This window comes from Vipera berus (assembly GCF_964194415.1).
Source record: "Vipera berus genome assembly, chromosome: 2".
Lineage (NCBI taxonomy): Eukaryota > Metazoa > Chordata > Lepidosauria > Squamata > Viperidae > Vipera > Vipera berus.
Window position 1 is genome coordinate 29,693,627 of NC_138203.1, and position 27,893 is coordinate 29,721,519.

At 42.0% G+C, this 27,893-nt stretch overlaps 1 protein-coding gene across 1 annotated transcript in view; it reads right to left on the bottom strand.

Annotated features, from left to right (window-relative positions):
• Positions 1-27,893, bottom strand: part of ADAMTS6 (ADAM metallopeptidase with thrombospondin type 1 motif 6) — a 163,405-nt gene that overhangs the window by 25,337 nt on the left and 110,175 nt on the right. Inside the window, exons 13-20 of the mRNA XM_081315567.1 lie at positions 25,848-25,993; positions 23,608-23,671; positions 21,975-22,077; positions 20,878-21,011; positions 19,554-19,677; positions 18,920-19,000; positions 14,128-14,291; positions 3,542-3,680 (exon numbers count right to left, since the gene is read on the bottom strand). Of these exons, the coding sequence (XP_081171693.1) occupies positions 3,542-3,680; positions 14,128-14,291; positions 18,920-19,000; positions 19,554-19,677; positions 20,878-21,011; positions 21,975-22,077; positions 23,608-23,671; positions 25,848-25,993 (955 nt within the window). The remainder of the gene's footprint in view (positions 1-3,541; positions 3,681-14,127; positions 14,292-18,919; positions 19,001-19,553; positions 19,678-20,877; positions 21,012-21,974; positions 22,078-23,607; positions 23,672-25,847; positions 25,994-27,893) is intronic.

Below are 27,893 nucleotides of genomic sequence, written 5' to 3' on the forward strand. Positions count from 1 at the left end.
TCATAGATCCTGGAGCACTGGGGAACTACCAGAGGACTGGAAGAGAGCTGATGTAGTTCCCATATTCAAAAAAGGGAAAAAAATAGATCCAGGAAATTACAGACCTATCAGCCTGACCTCAATACCTGGGAAGATTCTGCAAAAGATAATCAAACAACAAATCAGCAAACACCTTGATGCAAACAAAGTCATCACTAAAAGTCAACATGCGTTTGTCAAAAAAAGATCATGCCAGACAAATCTTATTACATTCTTTGACCAAGTGACAAAATTAGTGGACCAGAGGAATGGTGTAGATATAATTTACTTGGACTTCAGTAAGGCATTTGATAAAGTAGATCACAACCTACTACTTGATAAGATAGAAAAATGTGGGTTAGATAGCATCACCACCAGATGGATTCGTAGCTGGCTGACAGGCTGTACTCAGCGTGTGGTCCTCAATGGAACTGCATCTACATGGAAGGAAGTGTGTAGAGGGGTGCCCCAGGGCTCTGTTCTGGGCCCAGTGCTCTTCAATATTTTCATTAACGATTTGGATGAGGGGATAGATGGGGAACTCATCAAATTTGCAGACGACACCAAGCTGGCAGGAATAGCCAATACTCCAGAAGACAGGCTTAAGATACAGAAGGATCTGGACAGACTCGAACACTGGGCTGTTGTGACTCAGGGCCAGCCTGTGGGTACGGCAGCTGGCTCAGATGTCTCGGATGACTCAGATGAGGGGGAGGAGGAGAATGTGGAAGACGAACTGGTTGATGATGGCTTGGAGGCTTCGCAGAGCCCCCAGCCGGGGCCCTCTTCTCAGCTGCGTGAGCCCGATAGTGCGGAGGATGATGACCCACAGCTGGCCCTGTTCAAGGACGCCCGATGCAGGAGGCAGTCGAGCAGGAACAAACAGAGAAAGGCTGTGGGACTCCTCGGGAGGAGGCACAGGGAGGCCACGCCCTGAACTCTAAATAAAAGGAGTGTTTGGGGAAGGGCTGGTTGCTGAAAGCAACCCTTCCGTTTGAGGATTCAAGTTCCAGTGTTTTTGTTTCTTGTTTGTGTAATAAATCTTGGCAGACGCTTTGCAGCCTCAGACGCTCTCCAGTCTCTACTGTTTGAACAGGGGTTTGCCTTATTGCAAGGCCGGTAGCAGGCTGGTTCAGAACATGGGCACTATCTAACAAAATGAAATTCAATGGTGAAAAAAGTAAGGTTCTACATTTAGGCAGGAAAAATCAAATGCACAGGTATAGTATAGGTGGTACCTTGTTCAATAGTAGTAACTGTGAGAGGGATCTCGGAGTCCTAGTAGACAATCACTTCAATATGAGCCAGCAGTGTGCTGCAGCTGCCAAAAAAGCCAACACAGTGCTAGGCTGCATTAACAGAGGGATAGAATCAAGATCAACTGAAGTACTAATACCACTTTACAATGCTTTGGTAAGGCCACACCTGGAATACTGCATCCAGTTTTGGTCAACACGATGTAAAAAAGGTGTCGAGACTCTACAAAAGGGTACAGAGAAGAGCAACAAAGATGATTAGGGGGCTGGAGGCTAAAACATATAGGGAACGGTTGCTGGAATTGGGTATATGTAGTTTAACGAACAGAAGAGTGAGGGGTGACATGATAGCAGTGTTCCAATATCTCAGGGGCTGCCACAAAGAAGAGGGAGTCAAGCTATTCTCCAAAGCACCTGAAAGGAGGACAAGAAGCAACGGATGGAAACTAGTCAAGGAGAGAAGCAACCTAGAACTAAGGAGAAACTTCCTGACAGTTAGAACAATTAACCAGTGGAACAACCTGCCTCCAGAAGTGGTGAATGCTCCAACACTGGAGGTTTTTAAGAAGAGACTGGACAGCCATTTGCCTGAAATGGTATAAGGTTTCCTGCCTGAGCAGGGGGTTGGACTAGATGACCTCCAAGGTCAATTCCAACTTCTTCTTCTTCTTCTTCTTCTTCTCCTTCCAACTTCTTCTTCTTCTTCTTCTTCTTCTTCTTCTTCTTCTTCTTCTTCTTCTTCTTATTATTATTATTATTATTATTATTATTATTATTATTATTATTAATAATAATAATAATAATAATAATAAATTTAAAATACAATATCTAGATGAAAATATTTATTAAAAATAAGGAAAACAGAGAAATCAAGAAATAATTAGTGATTCTTGACAGAAAAAACAAGAAGTGAACATTGTTATTGTTACTGGAAGGGACTAAAGGAAATGGCTACGGGCAACAGACTAATCTCTTCAACTCTTAATATAGCATAGACACAAACACATGGTGGTATAATTGGAAGGACTAAAAGAACAGGTGTTGACCTTTTTTATTCCTCACTCTCCCAATTTCTCATTGGCAGTCTATTCCCTTAAATATCTATTTTCTCTTGTTTGGCTTGAGAAAAGCTGAGAGAAGCTTTTTGAAGTGAAAGTATATTAAAAAGAGATAGTAATCAGGGGAATTGTTAAACCCTAGAGGGAACTTGATTTCTAATTCATATTTCTATTTCCATTAAAAAGGTATTAAGATGACATGCTTAAAATAAATAGATTATATTATGCTGGTACATATGTCAAATTAAAACATTTTTCACAAAATTAATGTAAAAATTGGCTGACAGCCACCACATAGGACAAACAGGCGGAAGATTGGCAGAATGCATCCATGAACACTAACTAGCATTCAGAAGACACGATGAAAGCTCTTTCATTTCACAACATATGGACAGACTTAACCATAGCTTCACTTGGGAATCTGTGACCATCCTAGACCAAGCCAAGTCCAAAAAAGCTTAGGGAATTTCTAGATGCCTGGTACTCTGACAAATTAGCCATCAATAGACACATAGACACAAACAATATCTATATACTATGCAAAATAACAAGCTAAAAAGGGAACAAAAAGACGAAACACCTCCCTACCAGCAGTCAGCACCCAGATGAGCATAGATTAATTTCAAGATTAACATCAGACCAACAGTCAAGTAAGCAATACCTCAATCAAGGAACTGCCAAACAAGCCAACAATAAACAGCCCAACCAGAGAACCTCTAAGACCACCCAAAGGTAAGCCACTAGAATATAAATTGAGAGCAAACCCCACTCCTTACTAGCACTGATGATGTTACCTAGTTTGGGTAATGAAATGTCTGCAAGAAAACAACCAAGCTCAGAAAACACCAAGGACCCGTCATTTCAACCCTGAGCTACAAATATTCTCCTTTATTAATACAGACAAGCCACTTATGAACTGGCTTACGCCAATACATATTGATAGTTAAAAACTATACACTTTTACTTGATGGTGTATTAGTGGGTTGATTTTATGGTATAATAATAGTATATTAGGATGGGCTTATTTATCATTTTTGGTGAACAAAGAAATCAAAATTGTGCCCCTCTCCAAAGAATGTGGGTAGTAACTTTTTGTTAACAGTAATGTTTCTATTAACATAAACAACATATGTTTCCTTTTATTATATTATAAATATTTCAGATATTTCTATTTAGCTTGTCTTTCAATATGGTTAGAAGCTAACTTACCTCCAGCACAAGTAGCAGAGCACTCTGACCAAGGGAGGTGATTCCATGTGAAGCCAACTTCATTGTCACCACTGCCAGTACGAGAGATGGGAACATTGAATTTATACCTTATCCCCAGATTTTGCTCCTGTAGTAAAATCTGCAGTTGAAAATAACTGGTTTTATCATTAAAACACTTTGGTATATTAATACTGTATATTAACAATTAGTTACTTTGAGTTTGATTTTTGAGAAAAACTTTGAACATTGGTGCAGAGGTTTCTAAAATTTAAGATAATTTACTTTAGTTGTTTCACATTTAAATGTTGGAGTGCTCCCATCCAATGTGGCATTTGTTATAACTTCTAAAGCATGGGTGTCCAACCTTTTGGCTTGCCTGGGCTGCACTGAGTGGAGAGGAATTATCTTGGGTTGCATATAAAATATAACAAATGATATTATTTATAAAAAAATCACATAATAATTTTAAAAGTGTACAATCTTGTGGAGCTACATTATTAGCTGTCCAGAGCTGCATGTGGCCCACATGCCATGGGTTGGACACAACCGCTCTAAAAACTGACAGAAAAAGAAACAGCTAGTATATAAATACATGTTTATTACACAGTACCTAAACTTGACAAATAAAAATAATAATGTTCCAGCTATGTTCTGAATAACATATACAATCTGAAAATATTTGAGATTAAATGAATAGTTACTTATGTTACCACAGAAAGATAGTAGGTTTAAAAAGAGAATTGAATCATAATTGATAAAGCATGTAGGCAGTCCTTGGTTAATAATGGTAATTGGAACCAGAATTTATGTTGCTAAGCAATGCCGACTTTAAGCACGACATCACGTGACTGCATTGCTGAGTGACAGCTATCCTGAGAGTTCTCATTGCTGTTGTTAAGCTAAGATTAGAGGTCATTAAGTGGGTTCAGGTGGCTTGCAAGCAGGCAAGCAAGCAAGTAAGGCCTGGTGAGGTCAAGGGTAGATTTTGCTGGGTGAGGAATGGTGTGCCAGTGGCCAATATGATGTGGTGAGGCCTGAAGTGATTGCTGCCAGGCATAGGAGACTGTGCAAGCGGCCTGCGAGGTGCGAAGGTAGGACACATGGCTGGAGGTGGCTGCTGCTGGGACAAGCGACTTATCAAAGTGGTTTGTAACTTTCTCTGATGGCTTTCCCCTTGATTTTGTGGGAAACTGGCAGGGAGTTGGAAATGGTGTCACATGACATGGAATGTTGCAATGGTTGTAAGTGAGAGCCAGTTGCTATGCACCCAGACTGCAATGATATGACTGTGAGGGGTGCTGTGATGGCCAGAACTTTTAGGACCAGTCGTAATTTTCCTTTTTCATCATAATTTTGAGCAATAACTGAATAAATGGTCAGTATGCAAGGACTACTGTGTTCAATATTTCTTGTATTTTTATTGAAAACAAGACTAGTTTATATTTCTAACATATACTCTGGGATTTTAAAATTTTAATTTAAGTGATATCATTCTTATTTTCCTGAGAATGAGATGCTGTTTATTTCTGTCAGCTCCGTAGCAAAACAAAGTGAAATATTAAATTATTTTGTCCCCCAATTATATCCAAATTGCTTAATAGACTATCAGATGCTAACTGGAGACTATTAATAGGAGTGAGTTACAAAATGGTGAATTTCAAAACGATATAAATATTGAATACAAACTTGACAATGCCAGATAAAAATGATTATATTTATATTTTAGAAACCTCAGTTGATTTAAAAGTAGAGTGATGCATTGCAAAACAGCATAAGTCTATTATCTAGGAAACACTATTCAAAAACTAGAGATACAAAGCAATGATTATAATACAAACTGTTATGTACTGGGCTTTTGGAATATCACCACGTGCGTTGCTGGAGAACTAATGGTTCTCCAGCAACCCAGACAGGACGTCTCCGGTCCTGCAACTGGTCAACTTTGGGCGGCAAACATGGGTTCAATCCGATTGGCTGCTACCAGAGGGTCTGGCTATATATTGAGGCAGGGTGACTCCAAATCCTCAGTACAGTTTCTGCTTAAATAAAGAATGAGTTTCTCTGTACTCAACTGCATGTCTTTCTTCCTGCTCATCAGAGCCCACAACATAATAGTGGCGATGAGGATGGGATCCTGCTTCACCGCCTAAGGGCTGAAGTCACGAGGGGACAGCATTACTCGCTGGAGGGAAGAGGCATCTTCCCCCCCCCTAGCCTGCTAGTAAAGCTACACTAGCATCCGCGTGCTCAGAGGACGCGTTCCCTGAGCCTACGAAGCAGGATCCAACAACGCAGGAATCAAGGAAAGATGCCGAAGGTCGGCAAACTCAGAGTTCAACATTAAACATCCAGAAGATTGGCCGTCTTACCTCTCACAAGTGGAGAACTATCTACGAGCAAACCAGATTGCAGAGGAAGGCCTAAAAGCTGCAACGTTGCTGTGCATGTGTGGGCCAGCAACTTTCGATCTAGCGGAAAATCTCTTCACGCCAATGCCCATTGAAGCAGTATGGTTTGCTGACCTTAAGAAGAAGCTGACCGGGCATTTTCAGGCAAAAATGTCAGAGATGGCCTGGCGTTTTAAATTCGACCAACGAGTGCAGCTTCCCAGTGAGACAGCATCAGAGTTTATCGCGGGCCTAAGGCAGGCCGCACACCTCTGCAAGTTTTCAAATTTAGAGGAGCGTCTGAGAGACCGACTCATCTGTGGCCTGAGAGACAGAACCCTCCAGCAGAGATTATTTGCCAGACCAAATCTCACATTCGCCGAAGCACAAGACGAGGTCATGGCTGACGAAGCAGCCGGAGGTGCAGTACAAACAATGCAGCCCACCAAATCTCCAAAGATAGTAGATTCCGTCCACCACGAGGCATTCAAAGTCAAACGCTTGCAGTTAAAGGTATTCAGGGTGTCTGTCCTTATTTTGATGATGTTCTCATTGCCGGGGAATCCCCAGAAGTATTGGCCAACAGGCTCAGGGCTGTGTTACAAAGGCTCCGCAATGCGGGCCTCAAGTTAAAGAAAAACAAATGTAGTATTGGGTTTTTTTCAACGGAATTCTTGGGGTTCTGTATCGATGCTAGTGGGATTCACCCCGCTGAGTCAAAAGTTAAAGTCATCAAAATGGCTCCTAGGCCAAAATCAAAAGCGGAGCTACAAGCATTTTTGGGCCTCCTGAATTTTTATCACACATTTCTACCTCATAAGACTGCAATAGCTGAGCCCCTCCACAGGCTACTTGATAAAAAATCCCCTTGGAAGTGGACTGACTTACATGAAAAATATTTCCAGGATCTCAAGGCCCTTCTTTCAGAAAAGTCCACTGTAACTCATTACATTGAGTCTAAACCTGTATGTCTTGCATGTGATGCATCTCCCTACAGGGTAGGGGCAGTCTTAAGCCACATAGAGAAGAATGGGAAACAAGTTCCTATTGCATTCCATTCTAAAACTTTATCCGCTGCTGAGCGTAATTATGCACAAATTGATAAAGAAGCCTTAGCCATAGTAGCTGGAGTCAAAAAAATTCATGATTATTTATATGGCAGGGATTTCACTGTCTTCACTGACCACAAACCCCTTTTGGGCCTATTCACAACAGATAAGCAAACTCCCCACATACTATCTCCAAGAATGCTGAGATGGTCTATATTTTTTGTCTGCATGCAAATTTAAGTTAGTTCACAAACCTGGGAAGGAAATGGGCCATGCAGATGGCCTCAGCAGACTACCACTGCCACTAATGGATCCTGATCCAGCTGCTAAAATATTGTCCATTCAGGACTTGCCTGAGTTTCCTCTCCATGCTGGAGATATTGCTGCTGAGACTGCTACAGATAAAATTCTGAGCAGAGTACTGTCATGGGTATACACGGGCTGGTTGGAAAAAAGTCCAGGCCCTGATTTCCAAAGTTATTTTGTCAGAAGACGTGAACTGTCTGCACATAAGGGCTGCATATTATTTATTTATTTATTTATTTATAGTTACATTTATATACCGCCCTATTCCCTGAGGACTCAGGGCGGTTTACAGGGAATTAAAATCCACCATACAAAAGTTAAAAAAACCAATTAAAAAAAAATATTAAATTACCCTGTATACATTAAAACCCCAATTAAAAATTTCTCCTCAGCCTGGGCCTGAGAGCTCAAAGAGCCAGGTCTTCAGGCCCCGGCGGAATGATCGGAGGTCGGGGGCAGTCCTCAGCTCCACCGGCAGCTGGTTCCAGAGGGCAGGCGCTCCCACCGAGAAGGCCCTATCCCTGGGTGTCACCCGCCGGCAATCTCTCACCGGCGGCACCCTGAGCAGACCCTCCCTGTGGGAGCGCACTGGGCGAAGGGCGTTTGATGCCGGCAGCAGGTGTTCCCTCAAATAGCCCGGACCCAGGCCATGTAGGGCTTTATAGGTAATAACCAGCACCTTGAATTTCACCCGGAGGGCAACCGGAAGCCAATGCAGCTCGCGGAGTAGAGGTGTTACATGGGAGTATCGGGAGACCCCCATTACAACTCGCGCGGCCGCATTCTGCACCAGTTGAAGCCTCCGAGTGGTCTTCAAGGGCAGCCCCATGTAGAGAGCGTTACAGTAGTCCAAACGGGAGGTCACAAGCGCATGAGTAACTGTGCGTAGGGCGTCTCGGTCCAGATAGGGACGCAACTGGCGCACCAGGCGAACCTGTGCAAAAGCCCCCCTGGTCACGGCTCCTATGTGGTCTTCAAAATTGAGCCGTGAATCCAGGAGGACGCCCAGGTTGCGAGCCCTATCAACGGGGGGTAACACCTCACCCCCCATCGTTAGAGGTGGAATAACTTGGTTAACCCGAGATGCCGATATGCACAGCCACTCAGTCTTGGCGGGATTGAGACGAAGCCTGTTTCTCCCCATCCAGACCTGAACCGCCTCCAGGCACCGGGACATCACGGAGAGGGCATCGCTGGGTTGGTTCGGGGTGGAAAGAAAAAGTTGGGTATCATCAGCGTACTGGTGATACCCCACACCGAAACCACGAATGATCTCGCCCAGCGGCTTCATATAGATGTTGAACAGGAGAGGCGAGAGGACCGACCCCTGCGGAACTCCACAAATGAGAGACCTCGGGGTGGATCTCTGCCCTCCTGTCAACACCGACTGCGAGCGGCCCTGGAGGTAGGAGGAGAACCACCGTAAAACGGTGCCTCCCACTCCCAACCCCCTGAGACGCCGCAGCAGGATACCATGGTCGATGGTATCGAAAGCCGCTGAGAGATCTAATAGGACCAGGACAGAGGAGCAACCCCTGTCCCTAGCCCTCCAGAGATCATTCACCAGCGCGACCAATGCCGTCTCCGTGCTGTATCCGGGCCTGAAGCCCGATTGGTACGGGTCCAGATAATCAGTTTCCTCCAGGAACAGAGGGAGCTGATGCGCCACCACACTCTCAACAACCTTCGCCAGAAAGCGAAGGTTGGAGACTGGACGATAGTTGTTTAAAACAGCCGGGTCCAAAGCAGGCTTCTTGAGAAGGGGCCTCACCACCGCCTCCTTCAAGGCGGCAGGGAAGACACCCTCCTTCAAAGAAGCAGTTATTACTGCATGGAACCAGCCTCGTGTTCCCTCCCGAGCCGCATAAGCTAGCCAGGAGGGGCACGGATCCAACAAACAGGTGGTGGTGCTCAGTCTCCCCATGATCCTGTCCACATCATCAGGGGAAACAGGGTCGAACTCAGTCCAGATAACGTGCTCAAGACCGCCTGATTCCTCCACGTCAGACTCTGCCCAGTCAGAGTCCAGGCCGGTCCGGATCAGAGCGATTTTGTCCGCCAGATGATGACTAAACTCCTCGGCTCGTCCCTGCAAGGGATCCTCTCTCACCTCCTGGTTAAGGAGGGAGCGAGTCACCCTAAACAGGGCGGCCGGGCGATTATCTGCGGACGCGATAAGGGAGGCAAAGTAGTTAGACTTTGCCGTCCTTATCGCCGCAAGATAAGACCTTATAAAGGTTCTTAACTGCAATCGGTCGGATTCGGATCGGCTGGATCTCCAACCGCTCTCTAGACCTCGTCTCCGACGCTTCATCTCCCGGAGCTCCACAGAGAACCATGGGGCCCAACGGGATCTGCGCCGAGTCAGAGGTCGCATGGGTACAACGCAGTCGAGTGCCCTGGTGGCAGCCGTTTCCCAGGCCTCCACCAGAGCATCGACTGGGCTGTGGGTGAGGGTGATAGGTATCGGCCCAAGCGCCCTCTGGAACCGGTCCGGGTCCATTAGGCGCCTGGGGCGGAACCACCTGGTCGGTTCCGCCGCCCAGCGGCGGGGGATGGCATGACGGAAGACCAGCCTCAGGAGGTGGTGATCTGACCATGACAGAGGGGTGATGGATGGAGAACCCCCTCCCAGATCATCCAACCACTGTCCAGACAGGAACACCAGGTCGAGAGTATGATCCCCCTCGTGAGTAGGGCCCTCAATAACCTGGGTCAGGCCCATGGCTGTCATGGAAGCCATGAACTCCCGAGCTAACTCCGACGACCCCCCCAGTGATGGCAGGTTGAAGTCACCCAGGACTATAAGCCTGGGGAACTCCACCGCCAACCCTGAGAGGGTGTCGAGCAGCTCAGGCAGGGCTGTTGCCACACAGCTGGGCGCCAGGTATGTGAGCAACAAGCCCAACTGAACCCGAGGACCACATCTCAAGAGGAGGGATTCACTCCCGGCCATCTGGACAATGGTGGCCTCCCGGGGACACAAGGTCTCCCGAATAACCACTGCCACCCCACCACCCCTGCCCTGAGCCCGCGGCTGGTGCAGCACCCGGAAACCCGGCGGGCATAACTCGGTGAGAGGCACCCCTCCCTCCGAGCCCAGCCAAGTTTCCGTGATGCACGCTAGATCCGCACGTTCCTCCTCGATCAGATCACGGATGAGGGGAGCTTTGTTAACTACGGATCTAGCGTTAAAATAGACCAACCTGAGCTCAGGGGCCTGATCACCCTCATCCCCGGGTAAGAGGGCGCTAACCGGAGGGTCGGAGCGCGCCACCGCTCGGAGATAGCGGGGACGCGATCCCAGATGTTGATATGGCCCTCCGCGCAGACACCTGCTGCCGTTCCCTATCGCCGTGGGGATTTGAAGCCCCACCCCCACATTCTCAGAGCCAGCAGCCACCTCCCCCGACCCCGTCCCGTCAGGACCTCTAACAGGACCAGACTGAGTGCCGGTTAAAGATTCCCTCCCTACCCCCCCTCCCTCCCCCTCCCTAACCTCTTAAAATAACCGGCTAAAAATTTTATCAGGGGCCTCTTAGCATATCTTGACTCGAGGCCCCTATCTAAGCCCAACCACCTCTCGGAATCCCAAAGCTTGGGATCGTCATTAAGGGGAGTATGGAAACAGGCGACAGGTCGCACCCATGAGGCAGAAACTGCCCTAAGGGCATACAAGTCAGCTCCGGTGTAGTGATAAATCATACTGCGCTGGGATAGTCTTTTAGGGCAGATGTTATGAATATGTCCAAGGATCACTCAGTGATGGTATAGAGATGGTAAAAAGTCCAGTAGGCATATCTCCTAATCTGCAGAGCCATCTCAGCTCTCACCTGAGATGGGAAATCCAAGGGACAACCTCAGTCGTCCTCTCACTCCGGCTGAGGAGTCCAATCAAGGGCAGAGAAGGAGAAGGGAATCCTGGGCCAGGGCCACCCCAACTGGTCTCTCACACCAGTGAGGTGGCCACTGACCAGTCCAAAACCGTCCTCCCACCACGGTCCGGACCCAGCCACACTGGACTATCAGTAGGAGGGATCTTAATTCCCATCAGGTATGGAGCTAGCCAGGTGCCTGCCTGTCAACAGGGAAAATATGAACAGGCAGGCCAGGCCTCTGTCGATCCTCGCATCTCCAGGCAGCGTCACCAGTCCGGGAGGGGGGAGAACAAAAACATTCTTTCCCAACGCCCGTCCGCCAGTCCAGGCAATCTTCCAACGGCGGAGAGAGGCAGTCCCAGCAGATGTATTAAGTCCGGGAATTCGCCAACATGTCCGCCGAGGCCGATAACCAGGCCCACCGTCTGCAGCCACCAACCGGGAGGAGAGAGAGGCTCCGCGCCGCCAAAAATGGTGCCAGCCAGCTAATGATCGTAAAAAGATCTCTGACCGGTGGGATCGTCGCCGCTGCCCCTCCGACAAGCAGAGGGTATTCACGGCGAGCAAGCAGAAGAGGGAAGGCGGGGCAAGGCGTCCCGGACTTCTCGGCGCCATAGCGGAGAACATCAGGTCGACAGGCAGGCAGATTCTCAAACGCCGCTAGTTTCAATCAGCAAGCCGCTAGTTCGAAGGGGGGAAGGCTCAGCACAACAAAAAGCAGCGCCCAGCAGCTGTTTTAAAATCCCCCCAGTCCCCAAAGACGCCTCGGCAAGCCGGCAGAAGAAGGGAGCAACGCAAGGCTCCCCGGACTTCAAATCGCTGTCACAGTGTTCAGCGCCATAGCGAAGCTCAGCAGATCAGCAGGCAGGCAGTTCTCAAGCGCCGCCGGTTCAGATCAGCAAGCTAATAGTTCGGAGGGGGGAGGCTCAGCGCCACGAAGAGCATATTATGGGGCAACAGAGTCATTATCCCCACATCATTGAGGGACAGAGTCTTACATTCCTTACATGAAGGCCATCCAGGCATTGTACGGATGATAGCCTTAGCTAGAAGCTACCTTTGGTGGCCTGGCCTGGATAAAGCTGTGGAGGATCAAGTCCATGGTTGCTATACCTGCCAGAGGTCTAGGCCTGAAATGCCTCAGGCCCCAGTTCATAGGTGGGAGGAAACACATACCCCTTGGTCCAGGGTTCATATAGACTATGCTGGGCCTTTCCAAGGACAGCTTTTTATGGTAGTAGTGGATAGCCACTCAAAATGGCTGGAAGTAGTTCCAGTCCCTAATATGACTACTGCTAGGACCATCCAGGTGCTGAGAAAACTCTTTGCAACACATGGGTTGCGTGATGTTTTGGTTTCTGATAATGGGGCTCAATTCACTGCTGCTGAGTTTCAGGCTTTTCTCAGAGCTAACCTCATCAGATATGCTATGTCTGTACCATTTCACCCCTCTACGAATGGACAAGCCGAACACATGGTGAGGACAACAAAGGAGGCGCATCATCACAGGTGACTGGCATCATAGACTGGCAGATTTCTTGCTCTGTCAACACACTACACCCTGCACAGCTACAGGTAAAAGTCCTGCTGAGCTTCGTTGGGGAAGGTGCTTAATTACTAAACTGGACAGGTTGCATCCAGAAAGAGTGACATCAGAAGCCTCTAAACCAAAACCCCCGAGGGAGCTGCAAATAGGTGATTGGGTTTGGGCCAGGAACTATGGGCCTGGAAACTTGTGGGTTCCTGGTACGGTGATTAAAGAATCTGGACCCCATCTTATAAAGTGGGGTTGGAGGGAGGGCGAATGGTCAGAAGACACATTGACCAACTTAGGAAAAGGTTTCCAGAATGGTCACTAAGTGAGGACTATGACACAAGTCCCTCCTGAGGTCCTCAAGCTGGCGCCCAAGCCAGCTCACACCAGATGCACCAGGGTTTTCCTTTCTCAGTGGAACTTGATTCAGAAGAGGAACATGGCAGCTCAGAAATGCAACATGGGACCCCTGTCAAGGTGAACCAGCCGAATCTCAGCAACCGCTGTGCCTACTCTGCTAAACAGTCAGACTCTGGGGTGGGTCAACCTGGAGAGGCCAGCTAGAGCAATTCAACTCCCCTGTACACTGGAGCACAAGGAGACATGGGTCTACCCAGCCCACCGGGTAAGCTGGTAAACCACAAAGTGACTGGAACTCCAAGGCGTTCCTCCACACCACAGAAACCCCCAGCATAACTTACAGACTATGTTATAAAATAAAGTGATGTGTAATGTATGACATTGTACCACTACCTACAGAAATTGGGGGTAAATTGTAACTGCTGGCAAGCATGTTCATTGAGACGTTGTTTTATCTCTTTGTAGTTATACTGCACTGACAAGCTATTCTTTAATCTCTTTGTAGTCCACTCTACAAGGCATGTCTATAAAGGTCGCGTAATGTCTTTCTAACTACCTTGGCTTAACAAAGCATCACATTTATTATTGTTTAGTATTATTTTAGTATTTGGGGTGTTGGGAGTGATTGATAAGCCTTGACTATTGTCAAGGGTATTATAGCCTGATCTTAGGAGGGAGGGGTGTTATGTACTGGGCTTTTGGAATATCACCACGTGCATTGCTGGAGAACTAACGGTTCTCCAGCAACCCAGACAGGACATCTCCAGTCCTGCAATTGGTAAACTTTGGGCAGCAAACATGGGTTCAATCCGATTGGTTGCTACCAAAGGGTCTGGCTATATATTGAGGCAGGGTGACTCCAAATCCTCAGTACAGTTTCTGTTTAAATAAAGAATGAGTTTCTCTGTACTCAACTGCGTGTCTTCCTTCCTGCTCATCAGAGCCCACGACATAATACAAACAATATTTTCTGAAGGAGTGTCTAGGTAACATGGAAAAGAGGCTCATGAATAATACAGAAAGCTAGATTATCTCTTTGATAATCAATAAAATGAAATAATTCATACTTTACCATAACTATAAGGTTTTCTGAAGTAGGACCCAAAGCTTCCAAAGATTCTGCTTCATTGGCTGGTCTTTTGTAATGGAAAGCTGTTCCAGCAACATCAAATTTTCTAGGCCAATCAATAGTCCAGGCTCCATTAATATAATAATCATCCTCCTCAGTTTTCAAAGCTTAAAAAAGTTTAAATGGCATGAAGATAGAAATCATTTAGAATGTATAAGAACATTCATTGAATATCAAAGCAATATGAAGAAAAGTGGAAGTTATATCATAGGAACCGTAATATCATAAAACTTGCTTGCTTGCTGTGGCCTAGTTGAAAAATGGATATGCATTATTAATGTTGTTCAAAAAATAGGAAAATCCTCTACAATGGAAACCAATGGCTTCACTTAAGGGGTCTGATGGAAGAACCAAGAATGGTATACAAAACATCCTAAATTTAAATTGCTTAAAATTCAAAACAACTCCATTTGAAAAAGTTGCATTTTGCTTTAAGCAGAATGTTTTAATCATTCTAGAAGTGTTTCAGGCTTAATACTAAGTTTTCTGCTATTGCAATATTTTAAAAGTTGAATCAAATTTTTATTTCTACCCCAAACCACCCCAGCGATGCCCTCGACGTGATGTCCCGTTGCCTGGAGGCGGTCCGGGTCTGGATGGGGAGGAACAGGCTTCGACTCAACCCTGACAAGACTGAGTGGCTGTTCCTGCCGGCATCCCGGGAAATTCCAATTATCCCATCATTGGCCATGGGGGGTGAGCTATTACCCCCCGTAGATAGGGCCCGCAACTTGGGGGTCCTTCTAGATTCACAGCTCTCCTTGGAAGAGCATATTGGAGCTGTGACTAGGGGGGCCTTTGCCCAGGTTCGCCTGGTGCGCCAGTTGCGGCCCTATCTAGACCGGGATGCCTTGCGCACAGTCACTCATGCAAAATATTCAAATCACATGGGTGAGGAAGGGACGACTGCCTACTTCCCATTTCAGTGCTTTTTTAATGAACAACTGCCTTCTGACACTGAAAACGATTTGTCCAATAAATGATTCAAAATAAAGGCTTTTAAATCATATTTAACATATATACTAAAAATATATGAGCGCCAAAGTCCTAGAGGAGATCAACCCTGATTGGTCTTTAAAAGGCCAGATCCTGAAGTTGAAACTCAAATACTTTGGCCACCTAATGAGAAGGAAGGATTCACTGGAGAAGAGCCTAATGCTGGGAAAGATTGAGGGCAAGAGAAGAAGAGGACGACAGGGAATGAGGTGGTTGGATGTAGTCACTGAAGCAGTAGGCGTGAGCTTAAATGGACTCCAGAAGTTGGTAGAGGACAGGAAGGCCTAGAGGAAAGTCCATGGGATCGCAATGGGTCGGACACGACTTTGCAACTAACAACAACTAAAAATAATTAGTTCAAAGGGAAAATAAAATTATAAAAGTAGTTTACAATCAGCATAAATTGATACATTTAATTGTTTTAAATCCAGAATCAAGCTTATAAATGACCCTGTACCAATGTTAGTTTTAATTTGTTGGAAATATTTCACAACGCAGAACACAATGCATGTTTTCTCAGAAGTGTATGTTTAGTGTGATTAATTCTTGGCTAAATATACATGGTACAATGGTATACATTTATTTTTCAAATACATCTTACTTGTTTTTAGTTATTATTTTGTGATAATCCAACTGCAACTTTTCTAATTAGAGTGGATTTTCTAATATTTTGTTTGTTTCAGTTTCCATTCTATAACAAAATAACTATAGACTAAAATAATAATCAGTGGGCTTCTTTCTCCTCAAGAGTGTCACCATGTTACATGGTGCTAATTAATAAACAACTACAATACTGTGTGTGTAATATGATCCTCTAGTTGGCAAGAATACTTTGTGATGGTTATTTGTATGTGAGCAATATTTCAAAAGGAAGAAAAGAAGGGATAGCAAATCTGCTCAGAAAGTTTTTTTTCTTCCAGTAATAAGTTAAGAAGGTTTATTGTCTGTCACATTTATTATTGGATATGAAAGAAAATCCCTGTACTGAACTTGTTATTTTCCTCTTCAAACAAGAATTAAACATTTATTCTTGGCTTTATGATTCCGGCTTATGGGAAAATTATGTATAGCAGGTTAGATACTCTGTTTGAGAAATCATAGACAGAAATTTTAGTTTTCTGAATTCTTCAGTAACTTTCACTAACATCAGAAACCAGGTGGAAGTGGTTAAACAGAACTTCTATCTCCAGTATATACTTTCTTACCCCTAATAAACCAAACAAGGTCATAGACCAGCATTTCTCAACCTGAGGGACTCTTAAGAAGAGACTGGACAGCCATTTGCCTGAAATGATATAAGGTTTCCTGCCTGAGCAGGAGGTTGGACTAGATGACCTCCAAGGTCCCTTCCAACTATTATTATTATTATTATTATTATTATTATTATTATTATTATTATTATTATTATTATTATTATTATTATTATTATTATTATTATTATTATTATTATTATTATTATTATTATTATATGTGGACTTTAGCTTCTAGAATTTTCCAGTCAACATCAAATCTACTTATATGTTTACTATCCAAAAGCAGTAGAAATAAATTAATTGAAATACTAACTGTTCCAGAAATTTCTGGAAGCAAGAAACTAATACAAATTTTCTCTAGCTTTACTAGCATTACTAGTCTCAGTTTTAAAACACTGACAAAATGCTTCAGAGAAATCATTATGTCATTCCTACAAAGAGGAAACATTTTAAAAGGAAATTCATATTTAATTTATATCAATGTGGCAAATGGCAGTGATTTCAAAGCAGTAACATATTTGCATATATCATCAGACAAACACAATCATCTGACTAAAAACATAAATGACATTTTTATGATATTGTAATGCATGTTTCATCATTTAGCCCACTCCCTATTTGATTCTATTTCTGCTATAATGGTGGAAACAAATGCAAGTTAAAGGCCCTGCTGTAGTAATAAAGTACCGTATATACTTGAGTATAAGCCGAATTTTTCAGCCCACTTTTTGGGCTGAAAAATTCCACTTCGGCTTATACTCCAGTCAACAAAAAAAACTTACCGAGGACTTGTGCACGGCCGAGGCTTTGGTGCTTCCGGGATCGCGCGCACCTCTCCCAAGCCACCGCCGTCCGGAGACCTGCCGAAGTTTGGGGAGGTGCGCGCGCACCTCCCCAAACCTCCCCAAACGTCGGCAGGTCTCCGGACCTCCGCGCCCTGCCTGCCTGCTTCTTTCCGCAGCGGAAAGAAGCAGGCAGGCAGGGCGCGGAGGAATGGAGACCTGCCGACGTTTGGGGAGGTTTGGGCGCCTCCCCAAACGTCGCCGGGTCTCCGTTCCTCCGCGCCCTGCCTGCCTGCTTCTTTCCACAGCGGAAAGAAGCAGGCAGGCAGGGCGCAGAGGAACGGAGACCTGGCGACGTTTGGGGAGGTTTGGGGAGGCGCCCAAACCTCCCCAAACGTCGGCAGGTCTCCGTTCCTCCGCGCCCTGCCTGCCTGCTTCTTTCCGCTGTGGAAAGAAGCAGGCAGGCAGGGCGCAGAGGAACGGAGACCCGGCGACGTTTGGGGAGGTTTGGGGAGGCGCCCAAACCTCCCCAAACGTCGCCGGGTCTCCGTTCCTCCGCGCCCTGCCTGCCTGCTTCTTTCCGCTGCGGAAAGAAGCAGGCAGGCAGGGCGCAGAGGTCCGGAGACCTGCCGACGTTTGGGGAGGTTTGGGGAGGTGCGCGCGCACCTCCCCAAACCTCCCCAAACTTCGGCAGGTCTCCGGACGGCGGCGGCTTGGGAGAGGTGCGCGCGATCCTGGAAGCACCGAAGCAAGTCCTCGGTAAGCTCCGGGCGGTCACTTGCTTCGCGTCTCCTGAGGGAAGGGGGGGCGACTGGAGCGGGCGTGTTTCCTCGCCTGCTGGGCGCCACGATTTGCCCGGGGAACGCGCGGGCCCCGAATGGCAGCGTGGAGCGAGGAAGCAGACAGCCAGGGCTTCCCCGAGAGCCGCGGCCACACAGGGTATTCCTGTGTATTCAGGCTTGCAAAATGGCGGATCGAGCCTCTGCTGGCGGCAGAGGCTTGCAGAACGGCGGATCGGCTTATACTCGAGTCAACAACTTTTTCCAGTTTTTGGGGGTGAAATTGGGGGTCTCGGCTTATACTCGAGTCGGCTTATACTCAAGTATATACGGTATATATTTTATGTATGTAGTTTTTGTCTTCAGCTGGGAAGTATATAATTTGGATTGAGAAAGTATATAGAGAGATGAAAGTGGACATAGAGATGTTCCTTCCCCTTTACTGTGATACTAATGGAAGTTATCTTCCAAGTTTAATACAGTACCAGCTTTCAATACAAATATTATCAGAGCCACAGCAGAAAGAATGTTAGCTCCTGTCTCCCATAATATGTCTCAATCAGGTTTTCATAGTGTTTCTTAAAACAACAACAAAAGACCCCAGCCACTTATATATTAAACCAGTTTGGTGCAGTGGTTAAGGCATCAGGCTAAAAACCAGGAGAGTGTAAGTGGACAGCATTGGGTTAGTCACTCTCTCTGAGCCCTATGGAAATGTCAAACTACTTACAAAAAATTCCTTGCCAATAACAGGGCAGGGACTAGTATAGGCAGTTGCCAGGTGACAACTGTGACTTGAAGAATGACCCCCCCCCAAAAAAAAGTCAGTGCAGCCAGTGCAATGCTGTTATATGGAATCTATCTGAGAGTTATTTGAACCCAGCAACATTTATCAGATTTTGTAATCATGAGATCACTAACTTACCAATGTAGTTTTTTGACACTGCCACTTCTTTGATTTCAATATGAACAGAACCTTTAGGAATTTGAACCACTTCCATGTAGCCTATAAGGTAATCAGGGCAATTGTTTCACTGATACAAGCAATAGTTTACACTTTTAATTTTTTTATAACAAATGCAATTAGATAGCAGGAATTGAAAAGATCTTAGTGTTATTTCTTATTGCAATCAAGACACAGCGATCCATTGTTCCATTACAATGATGGAAATGTAAGAAACAAAAACAAAACACTTTACATATTTGCTTTCAGTTGTATGATGAGTAGCTATTTCACTATAATTTTACAATTCATCAGAGAACAATAGATAATGGATCTGGGATTGATATAAGGAAATATATCTAATAAGTACTCTAGAAAGAGTGTACGAGAGTAAAATGGCAGCATCCAGGTGGCTATTGCCTAACCTATTTTTAAATAGTTGTCGAATAATAGTAATACATCTTAGATCCTGTGACAATACCATCAAACAACAATATCTGCCTATCCCAGGTTCTTGGGAAGGACTCAATATGGATAAAAATCACAAATCCAGTTTAAGCATATGGTTGACTGTACAATCAACCACAATAATAATAGTATAAGCTTTGAGACTCACCCCCTCTGGGTAGCGTATCATTGAAAAAACCTTCAATAGCTTCACATGTACTCCCATCACCACCACATACCCGACACCTGTCTTCTTTAGCATCAGATCCCAAAATATTGTCACATCCGACATGCTGAAAATGGGTACAGTCAGAATAACTATACAATAAGGGGATTTAGTGTTAAAAGTATGTTGTTAATGTTCACATTAATGACATTCTTAATTGTTGAAATTCTTCCTTCTTTATTGAAATCATTTTTTATTCATTTAGCAAGAAGTACCATTCTTTATTTCTCTGCTCTATTATTCATATATTCAAATATAAACAGTTTCTAACAATATTTGAGAGGGCTATTTAATATCACACTAGTATAGACTGCAGGTAGAACGGCCTGTTAAACTTCTAGATGGCATGATATTCAATTCACAAAAATATTTTTATAGCCTCTTAATACACATCTTTATAACCAGCCAACTTTAGGATTGATAGACTTTTTGTCATCTAACCCCTGCAATATTTTATCATATCCTTTCCAATTATCTTTTACCTAAAATGAACTAAAGTTAAATTGCTTACAATCAGGCAAATTATTCCAGTTGCATTTTTATAATCTGCCATAAATTTTTGCTCATTTTCTGGTTCGGCTAGCAGGTGAATTTGCAAGATGCTGCCAGTATTTCCATTTTAAAGGACAGAGATCATATTCAGGGCTTTTCAGTTTCTCAGTTGTGTGAGATGGCTGTTTACATTCAGAATGCTAGTTGCTTTTTCTCACAATTGTTTAAATCATGTGAGCAGTTTTATAACACATTTATAGAGAAACTTGAGATAATTCTGGTTGGAATCCTCATTCACTGTAGTCCATATTTAGCAGAGAACATATATGAATATAAAGAAGACCTTTAAGAGTATTTAGAGACAGATGCTTAAAATATAATGTAACAAGGACATTTATAAGGAAATTGCATGATCTAACAGAAAGATTGCACCTTTGTTTTTTCTATTCCTATGCCAAAGAAAAAGAGAAGAGAGAAGAAACTATTTTCCTGTAAAAAGTAAGCTGAAAGGAAAAGTTCAAGAGTACAAATCAGCTTTCCAATCAGAAAAAAACAAAGCAGAGAGAAATAAAAAACTGTTGCTTTCTTGCTATTTCTCATCCTACTGGCTCTAAGTTGTCTATAAGACAAATGAGGTAAAATGTCAGTGCTTTTGGAACTGTATTTCTAAAATATTAATAAAGGCAGTTTCTTGACAGCTGTTTCCTTAGAGGATGTTGCAGTATAGGAATATTTTAAATTACTTTTACTTTTGTGTAAAGTTCATGTATTGTACCTTGCATTCTCCATTGATACAAATATCCAGGGAATCTGCATTGCACTGTGTTCCGTCTATCACTGCAGGAGCACGTTCAGTATAGAAGTTATAACCTTCTGCTAAACAGTTTAATGCACACGGCTTAACCCCACCTAGACAAATAAAACATTTTAAAAGATCAAATTCCAAAGCTTGAAGTATTATATACAATTTAATATTAATCTTTTTTTTTCAAAAATTCTGTCACTGATTTTTTTTCAACAGTTTTTCAACAGATTAATGAATCAAGACTGATAAACAGATTTCATTAATTGAACAAGACCTAAATATTTAATAAGTTATTAAACAGTATTACATATTGCCTTTATGGCATAGACTTTTCAGATAGCTTACTGGATTTCAATAACAATATTGTGCTTGATTTTTGTAGAGCTTATCCAGGCAGTTGCTTTAATATGTCTTCCTCAGTCTGTGATGTGATACAAAAAAAATTTACTCTGTCCTGACAGCCTCAGTTACAAGGCTGATAAGTGGTATTGGCAGTCCTTGACTTACAACCAGTCGCTGCCTGATTTACGCTGAGCTTTCCAAAATGTTATTTCATTTCCTTTAAAACATTTATATACTGTAGATGCTAATCTTCCAGAAACTCTGAGCAGCTCCCAATCTAAGAGGCAAGGGTGGCCTTTGCCTCTCGAACTCTGACAAATCTAACACTGCACAATCAGGTATGACCATCTGCAATAGGATAGTTCAGGGTTATGAAGAATTTCAGAAATAATTTGGAAAAGGGTCCTCAAAGAGTATGGGGGGATGTTAATGGAACACGACAGTTGCCTTCAAGTCTTTAAAGCAACTTTATCTTTTCTGATATCAAATGACTACTTTCTGAAACTGCTATAAGATCCAACAACTATTTTAAAGGTCTGCAGACAGATACTATGCTCATGCCCTGGAGCACTCTGAAACACCTTTCTGAAATCAAATCTAAAGCCTGTAAAGCCGTGATGCATATAAACATATTCTCAAGGTCCTCTTAAGAGAAACTAATATACTGCCTTCCCTGGGCAGGACCTAGAGCCTGATCGTAGCTAAGATTACAAAACTTCACATACCTCCTGTATATGGTTTCCAGTTGTAAAACTTTCCTCGAAATGGCATATTATCGAAGTCTGCACACTGTTTTTCTCGAAAATCACGGGCTCCAAGAGGACATGGCTAAAAAACAAAAATGAAAATGAAATTTGAATATACGCATGAAGTGCATTTTTAGTTAAATATGAAAGTTATCACAGATGCTAACTATGATAATAGCCTCTGGCGCACGTTCAGTAGTGTGATGTTCTCCCATTGAAGCCCCAAGCCATCTGTCAGAGCTAGGTCTTCAAGCCCTTATGGAAGTTAGAAGGGTGAAAGCTGATCTCATCTCAGGGGGTAAAATGTTCCAAAGAGCAGGAGCCATAGCAGAGAAGGCCCTTCTCCTGGACCCTGCCATCCAGAATTCCTTGACTAATGGAGCCCACAGAATGCCTCCTCTGCTGGTGTGGATGGGGTGCACCAGTCTTAATGGGCTGAGATAGTTCTTCACATAACCTGGACCCATGCCATGCAGGGCTTTCAGAGTAATAACCAACACCTTCAATTGTACCTAGAAGCAAACTGGCAGGCACTGTAGCTTGTGTAGCAGTGGTGTAACTGCTGTGTCATTGCATTCTGCACCAGTTGAAGCTTTCAAATGCACTTTAAGGGTAGCCACATGAAGAGTGCATTACAATAAGTCCAGACATGAGAGGACCAGGACTTGAAGAACTGAGCAATGGGACTCCTAATCCAAGAAAGGCTGCAACTCGTGCATAACATGAAGTTGTGCAAAAACTTTCTTAGCCACAACTGACAATACATGATAGGATATCATATCTGAAACACCTTTATATACTAAAATATTTTTCTCATGATAATAGGAAAAGTAGGAAATACTTATTTAAAATAGACTCAAAAATTTAGCATAAAATTATTTGCTGCAGCTTATATTCTAAGCTTACCAAAGAACATCAGTAAAAAATTAAATATTTTCTAAATAACTTTAATATCTAATATATATATACAATGAAATGCAACAGACACATTTAAGTCAAAGGTTTACTGATACATTTTACAAAATAAATGTAACTTTGAATTTTTATGTATATGAATATGTAATGTAATTAATTATATATTTTTCTCTTATTTATGATTTGCATCTTTTACTGAGAATAACTATTCTCAATATCTTCTTGTTAGATCCCATTTTCAGTACTGATGGGTGCATGTTGAATTCTATACTGCATGTACTTGCCCTTTATGTTAAATAAACAAAATTCTGAAAAGTGCAGTATGCTCTGTGGTTAGAACGGAGACTTGACATTTGGCAAGATGGAGTTCAAGATGCAGGGACTATTACTTGCACCTACTCTTGCCCACCTAGCAGTTCAAAAGCATGTACAAATGCGAGTAGATAAATAGTTGCCACTTTGATGGCAAGCTGCAGGAGGATGAGAGAGGGACTCCCCACTGGATTCCCAAGGTAATGGTGATGTTACTGCCTAATACCTCTCAACCCAAAAGTGCCTTGGTGGCTACTTCCAGTCCCGTCAGCTGCCGAACATCTACTGCCTTTCTGTAAATTACCATACGCTAAATAAATAGCAAAATTCTGACCAATATATAGGTACATTTGATTAGATTTCAAGTTAATTTTGATCTACTCACATCAATATTACAAGAGCGATATCGTTTCCTTTCTCCAAGGCAATATTTTCCCCCACCAGAAGGTCTGGAAGAAATAGAAAGAAATATATATAATATAGATGGCAAAAATATATATACATGATTTAAAAATGAAAATATTTTGTTCAATACTTGTTTCATGGTTTATCACCATTTAAAAAATGTAGAAATACTTATTTTTCTTCTAATTAGTTAAATAAATTATAAACATCCGAATTCAGTACCAATAAAAATATAATTTATAATGTTCCATTTCAGCAAGTTGCTTCATTTAGACCAAAGTATTTACTTGCTACTCCAGGAAATGTTTGAAACAAATCATTTTTTTGAAAATATTACTTTCTATTATTAAATAGTACTGGTATTAAAATAAATAAGATGTTATTAATATGAGCTCAGTGCCTTATACATTTATATAGTATTGTAGTTTCTGAAGACTTCAGCTGTATATTAAGAAGAAAGATGCATTTTGTTTAAAAAGATGATTTGCAAATACATTCTAACTGTGGGTGGGTCAAACATCTCAGAAGAGACCTGCTCTAGTTTCTTGGGCTATATAGGTAATGGCGGACACTTGCAAGATTCTGTTAATGTAACTTTGCAATAAAGTAGAGAACATTTCTGGATGTGCTTCTTGTCTAGACTACTTGAAAGGCTGACGAAGAAAGGTATGTCTCTTCCCTCCCTGCCAGCTATACATAAAGTCAATGAAGAAACCAGCAGGAAGTCAGAACTCACAATCACATGAAGTTTTCACTTAATGATCCATAGTGATTCACTTAATGACAGTAACCAGGGCTTGCCAAAACTGCCTTTGCTAAACAATACAGTCACGTGATATTGTGCTTTATGACTGAATCACTTAGCGATAGAAATTCTGATCCCAATAACCATAATTAATCCTTGCTTTCTTTCCTTTTCATCTTTGTTGCAGGTAAAATGGTTGTTCTACTTTCCTTCCCATTATAAAGATTACAGAACCCAAGTCTCCTGAAGATCTAGGCTCTATCTATATTTTCTTTTACAACCATGCAAAATAGGAAGCAGATTATGAGATAAGAATGTCAGACATCAAATGTGGAAACTATTTATGATAATCTAGTCATAGCTCAGATCATACAGATGAATTGTTCATTCATGTACAGCTGACAAAAAGCATGTAAGACACACAATGTATAACTATTGTCAATATAAATGGTCTACCATATAAAATATTTTTAAGGTTTCATCCTTTTTAAATTCTCCTTTTCAGCTTTTTGTGTTCTGTAAGTTTCTGATCTGACTTAAATTGCCAAGGGTCTACTGTGTTTCACATTTTATAATTATGAAGATGTACAAGAAACAAAAATGCATGACGATGGCAGGTTTTGTACAAAGTTATTTAAAATTCAATAAATAATTATAAATACAGTCTGGCTGTTGGTGCAAGGCAACCTCATTTAGAGGCCAACTGCAAAATTCTCACAATTCTCTCCATACTAATAAAAGGATTAAGAGAAGATATTACTCTTAAAAGATCTGTCAAACACTGTACTTATGTTTTTATTTTTTCCAAGTCAACAGAAAATTTGAAATTAATTATTCTGTTTTTATCAGCAGAATAACGCTCTGAATAGAATGGGATCAAATTTGGCAGGAGAAGCTAGGAGTTTAGAAATCAGCCAGATACACCAAGGGGCTGAAGAAGCTTCTTGGATGAGAAGCAAAATGTTTTCAAAGAAAAAACCCAAGGAAGTCCAGTTTAGAGAAATCACATTTGGGACAAACCAGATTTCTCCGATGCCTTGTAATGGGAGAGGCTGTTGGGTAATGTTGATGTTTGATATTTGAGAAGGTGTACATTAAAAGGAATGAATTAACTCTTAGATTTAAAAAATGGAGGAAGAAATTATTTGTTAAGTATAACATGTAAAAGCTATCTGTGCTTACTGCATATAATCAAACATTTGAAAGTATGTAAAAAGTAATCTTTTTCTAGGTAGTTGATATGGGTTTTTGTTTTAAAGGTACGTTGATGTAGCACAGAAGCATTTTGACAAATAACATATGAATCCACATTTAAAATTATTTCCAAATATGTCCTTTATGCTGATGATGGCTTACTTTAGCTACTTACGCTGGACTGTCACAGAAGCATTTTGACAAATAACATACGAATCCACATTTAAAATTATTTCCAAATATGTCTTTTATGCTGGTGATGGCTTACTTTAGCTACTTACGCTGGACTGTCACAGTGTCTTATGGATGATGAGACTCCTCCCCCGCAGGTCCTACTGCATTCTCCCCATATTGACCAGGGACCCCAACCCCCATCTATGCTCTGGGGCCAAGTGCCAAAAGGGACGCACTCTCCCTGATAACACCACTGAAAAGATTGCATAAAAAACAAAGAATTAACTTTTGATTAATAAAATATTCAAGACAGTAAAATATATATAACCAGCATTAGACATCAACATTTGTTACACTGCTAACCTATATAAGCTTTATTTTATTTAACCCTGTTTAGTTATGGGTCCAGAAAAATGCTACTTGCTTTTATCTTTGACCAAAACTGAATGATAAAGTCCTAACAGATATAAAAAATTAACAAGCTAGCATTTTCCATTTCATAAACAGTCTTACTATCTCTTGTTAAAATAAACTGCAAAAAAACCAAAATCTTATTTAAACATTATAAATCATTCTAGGTACGTTTAAACACACCTGTATTAGTAGGGCTGTATTATTTAACAGAACAACGAAGAAAATTTTTTGTAAGAGCTATTGGCTATTGGATCTCCATTAAAACAAACAAACAAAAAAAACATACTGAAATAGAAGTGATCTCACAATGGAAGATAAACTTGAAGCACTATTTTATTAACACTTATATTGGGAACATAATAAAAATAATGCCAAGACGCTAGAAAGAATCTAAATCTTTATACACATAATTGACCAATGTTTCAGAGTGTAAATGATTATCTGGAGTGAAATATTAAAGTTTTAAATGTGATTTTTGTTATTAAAATTATGGGACATTAGGTTAAATAAATATATTACTTAAACTAAATTTATTCACATAATATTAAGCAAAACAATGAAGTCCTAATTTAAGACAAAAATCTACCAGTTTATTTTGCTTAATAAAATCGAAGGAACACATGCAAAAACTTAAAACATATCTTTTTCTTATGAAAACAGAGTTTTGCCATTATGTGTCATACATATATGCATACTTAGATCATACAATTCACCTTTTGAATAATATTTTATAAGCATAAAAAGAAGAAAATAATAAAATAAGTGCAAGAGACAAGAAAAGGAAATTTAGGTGAATTTAATGTCATTCACTGTATCTTGCCATATTGTTTGGTTCTTGCAAACCATTTTTGCCATATAACAAACCATATAACATCATATACTATGCGATATATTATAGTGTCATTATAATGGCACTGAACAAAGAAGAAAGGGGGCAAATCCCAAATGCCAGTAAAAAAGGTTTTTATTTGCCTGATACATTTTGAAAAATCATTTTTGCCCCAAGGACCTATACAAATATCAATAATAGAAAAAAGAACACTAAAATGATTGGTGACAAACATAAAATATTTAGAAAAAGAAAATTCTCATGTATATTAAAAACAATTCATATATATATCTAAAACAGATACAAGCTGTCAGATTACAGTATTTGTAAAAAAATGTGTTAGATTATAGAAATAATATATTAAAAGTAGAGGATCAGTAAGGTTATCCTGTCTTCTTACATTCAAGATGCTGATGATACCATTCAAAAAGCATATGTACTGGAAACTTTCCATGACCCTGAGCCATCTAGTCCTTTAAAGTGATAATCAAGACCTTGAATTGCACCTTCTAGTGCTTGGAGCCAAGAGAGAAGCAAGCATACCAGAAATTAAGTTGATCATAATAAGGGATTGATGAATTTATTCCTGATTTTCAGATTATATCTCAATTGCTCCATGATAATAAAAAAAAAACCAGTTCCGATGTGTGGCATCCTATATAGGCAAGGCCCAAGAAACTTTTGGGTAATGGTAGTCATAAATTCTTTGGCTACTTCTTCATCTAGGGATGTTAAATCGAAATCTCCAAGTGCCACAACCCTGGGGACTCCCAACAACAGTTCTGCTATGAGGTGCAGCAAACCCAGTAAAGAGATACAGATGTGCATCGGGCACACTCTCAGTTTATCTCACATCCAGCTATCCGTGGAACAGTTCCACTGCCAGCTGCAGGGTCTTGCATATGCCAAT